The 3,883-nt window shown below is 32.1% G+C and overlaps 1 protein-coding gene across 1 annotated transcript; it reads right to left on the bottom strand.

Annotated features, from left to right (window-relative positions):
• Positions 1–2,549: 2,549 nt before the first annotated feature.
• LOC140043696 (uncharacterized) lies at positions 2,550–3,366 on the bottom strand. The gene is made up of 2 exons (XM_072088195.1): positions 3,269–3,366; positions 2,550–3,116 (listed from the first exon to the last, which is right to left on the bottom strand). Exons 1-2 carry the CDS (start codon positions 3,303–3,305, stop codon positions 2,719–2,721), a joined length of 435 nt encoding a protein of 144 aa, XP_071944296.1. The 5' UTR covers positions 3,306–3,366; the 3' UTR covers positions 2,550–2,718.
• Positions 3,367–3,883: the final 517 nt, after the last annotated feature.

Genomic DNA, 3,883 nt, shown 5'->3' with positions numbered 1-3,883 from the left:
TATCATTACAGTGTGATTATAATCAAATTTATAAATGACGCTGTCACAAATCATGTAAAAAGAAATCCAATAGCCCCTATTGGTTTTATTATATCGTGTATTCTGTTTAGCTAGTAACAATGGAATATGATGAATGTACAATATTATACAAATAAATAGTATTTAATGCATACAGCCAGTAACCTCGATGTCTTTACTCAATTGTGCTTTTACAGTGTCGGTAGTTACACTGCATGTAAAATATTCGAACTGGGTTCAGTGCAATAATCAATACAGTAGTCGATCCATTGTGGATAAGTAATGATATTTAATTTTGTCCAGTATTATTAATGTTGCCTTTTATCAGATATCACTGTATAATGTTAGTACAGTAACAATTTTAAATTTGACTTAGGCAGTTATAGTAAAATAATGTGCAATAATCGATACAGTAGTCGATCCATTATGGATAAGTAAAGATATTTAATTTGGTCCTGAATATGCATTTTATCAGATATCACTGTATAATGTTAGTACAGTAACAATTTTATATTTGACTTGGGCAGTTATAGTAAAATAATGTGCAATAATCGATACAGTAGTCGATCCATTATGGATAAGTAACGATATTTAATTTTGTCCTGAGTATGTTGCATTTTATCAGATATCACTGTCTAATGTTAGTACAGTAACAATTTTATATTTGACTAGGGCAGTTATAATAAAATAATGTGCAGTAATCAATACAGTAGTCGATCCATTATGGATAAGTAACGATATTTAATTTGATTCAGTTTGTTGCGTTTTATCAGATATCACTTTCTTATGTTAGTTAGTAAATAATGTGCAATAATCAATACAGTAGTCGATCCATTGTGGATAAGTAACGATATTTAATTTGGTTCAGTATTATTAATAATTATTAATGTTGCCTTTTATCAGATATCACTGTCTAATGTTAGTACAGTAACAATTACAAATTTGACTTTGTTTCAGTTAAAGTAAAACAATGTGCAGTAATCGATACAGCAGTCGATCCATTATGGACAAGTAACGATGTTTAAAATGTTGGCAGATTAAGTTATTTGTTGGTTTTTATCAGTCTAATTCACATGAAAACTGTTACTTTTTTAAATTTAAATTGAGTTAAAAATACATTAATAGTGTGCAATCGATAGTCTAATCTATACCTTACCAATTCTCTAAGTGATTATGTTGAATTCGTACTATTATTTACTTTACTTTTATGTTATGTTATGTTAAAAAATGTTGCACATTTAGATTTCGTTGCCTTTTTTCATATAGACATATCACTAGTGTCTAGTGTGTAATTAAAACAATATTTAAATCGAGTTTTAATAATAATGTACAAAAATCGGTACCGGTGTCGATCATTATGAGTGTAATTATTTAGTTTTTCTGAAAAATATTCTTAAATTATATTATTTTGATCGAAATAATGATTTTGATATAATATTGAGTGTTCAAAATGTTACCCTAAAATACAAATCTGCTGTTGGTTATTTTAAGTGTTTTTGTTGGTGTTATTTATTATTTCAAAATAAAGATATACTTTAATTATAAAATAAAAGTCACACGTTATCGTGAATGTGTTTGTATCATCAGCATTGTTAATCACGAATGGAGCCTCGGGCATTTGAGCTGCTGTACGTGTACCGGATAAAGTGAAAAAAAAACACATTTTTTTCAAAAATGATTACACACTTCATGGATAAACCCATTTTGGGCGAGTTCCTAAGAGTTTGTTGTTTGATGATTTGGTACAGGAAACAACTGCTCTCTTTCTTTATTGTTTTAGCATTCTACTGTGTATTTATTGTCAGTCCGAGTCCGTATCACGTATTTCTAACTCAGCTGAACGCCATTAGACGACATACGCGCCGAGTATATAGCCGAATAAGGGGAAACTGCGGACCTTTAGGGCTGCTGTCTGAGCTTATGTACAGGATAAAGTTGCTGTCATTGGTGTTTTTGACATCCCCAATATATACTGCTGCCATTAAAAAAAGATTCAACCTTGTATCACTTCACATAATTAAACCCATTTGGGCGTGGCCCTAAAATGCTGATGTTTGGCGCCCCGTACAGGATAAAGTTGCTGTCATTGGTGATGTTATCATTAGTAGCCCACTGCGAATGATATCCAAAAAAGTTTATCCTTGTATCGCTTCACATAAATAAATGCATTTTTACCCCCCTATTTTATGATCCTCACAGGCCCTATGTACAGGCTGTGACCCGGCAGCAATGTCGAATATTGCATCTCGCCCTAATACGCACCTAACTACATCATCAAACCTTTTGTATCTTTTCACATGAATAAATCTTCCGGGCGCCCGGTCTACAGGTACATGACCTATGTTCTATTACTTTGCTCTATTAAAACATAGTTTAAAGATCTGGAACTTTTAAAAACATTGTTTCAATAGATCTTCTTTATTGTCCTTTATTAACTATGTATCTCCTATTGTTAATACAAATTGTTTATTTGTTGAACTGAGTTACGGTCCACTGTTCTCAATGTTTCTAGTAAGTCTACATCCATTCTCTCAACTGCTCTCAAGGCTTTTATTACTTCCTCTTGTTGAAATGGTGAAATCTAAACGTCTGCTCCATTTCATCTTTTTAACACCTCTTTAACCTCTTCTATTTTGGCCTCATTCAGCAACCCACGGGTTTCAAAGTCCAAAATCAAACTCCAGCTGTCTGTATACTCCTTTAAGACGGGAAGTTGTATCGTCCATCAAGAGTTTTTATCTCTGAATCACTAAGACTTTTTCCAAGATTAAAGATCTCTCTTGTGCGTGGTGAAAATGATGCTACCTTACGCTTCTTGATATTTTTGAAAGCAGGAAGCTTTTCTTTAATGACCGACTGAAAGCCAAATTGTTCCGTTACTTTTATTGCATCATACAGGACAGAAAGATTTGTTTGACTCAATTGTTCATATGCAGTTAAAAGAGCTAACAGTTTTATTGTACTGGTAACCCTTTTCAACTCTTGAATGTCATCTACTATTTCTATGCATAGAACTTGTAGTCTGTTAAGGAGACCACGATCATCAAACCACTGTGAAAAGTCTGCAATCAACTGTTTAAAATTATCTTCCGAGAAATCTACATGGTTGAAGAAAAGCAAGTTTCCAATATTATGAAATAAATTTAGTATAATTAGCAAAATTAAATTCTTAAAAAATTTAAATTGTAACTTTCTTTTTGAGACTGCATAAAATGTATTTTCTGTAAAAATGTTAAATAAAGATACCCACCTTGTCCTGATTGCTTTAGTAATTCTACAATATCCATTCTCTCAACTGCTCTTAAGGCTTTTATTACTTCCTCTCGTTGGTTAACATCTCTTCCTTGCTTACATTGTATCAGTGATTCCATCGTTGCTTCTACAGTCAGTGCTGAAAACCTCCTCTCAGTTTGTGATAGCTCAACATCAGCAATACCCAAGATGCCTACAAAAATTCTTCCAATCTGTCATCTTCTTAGAAATTTTCCGAGTCCAAGTCTGTTAAGCATCCTGTAAAAATATGTTTTAATTGACTTGATTTTGACACATTTGGGTTGTTTTTCTTCAAACAATAAAGTGCTGAAATTAAGCAACATTTTTGGAATGTAACATTCTATTTGTATTGGCAGTAAGAATAATTTTTTCATATTAGGAAAAAAGGCAGAAATCATGTATAATTCAAGAATTACAAGATAGCTGACCAGATTGCAAAATAAAAGTGAACATAACCCACTAAATATAAAAAATATATGTATGCATCCTTACAACAGTGTAGACTACCTATTGCACAGTTTCATCATATTATAACGTAAATTTGTCATTGTCCCCCTGAAACATACACTTTAATATTGCATGTGATTGCTGA

The sequence above is a fragment of the Antedon mediterranea genome, chromosome 3 (assembly GCF_964355755.1).
Source record: "Antedon mediterranea chromosome 3, ecAntMedi1.1, whole genome shotgun sequence".
Classification (NCBI taxonomy): domain Eukaryota; kingdom Metazoa; phylum Echinodermata; class Crinoidea; order Comatulida; family Antedonidae; genus Antedon; species Antedon mediterranea.
Note: the sequence above shows the minus strand (reverse complement) of the source record. Positions and strands in the feature narration are given on the sequence as shown.

Bases quoted from the DNA above. Each gene is read 5' to 3' on its own strand.
- LOC140043696 (XM_072088195.1), bottom strand. From the start codon at position 3,305: ATGGATATTGTAGAATTACTAAAGCAATCAGGACAAG. The intron at 3,117-3,268 runs GTGGGTATCTTT...TCAACCATGTAG, and splicing joins ACTAAAGCAATCAGGACAAG to ATTTCTCGGAAGATAATTTT.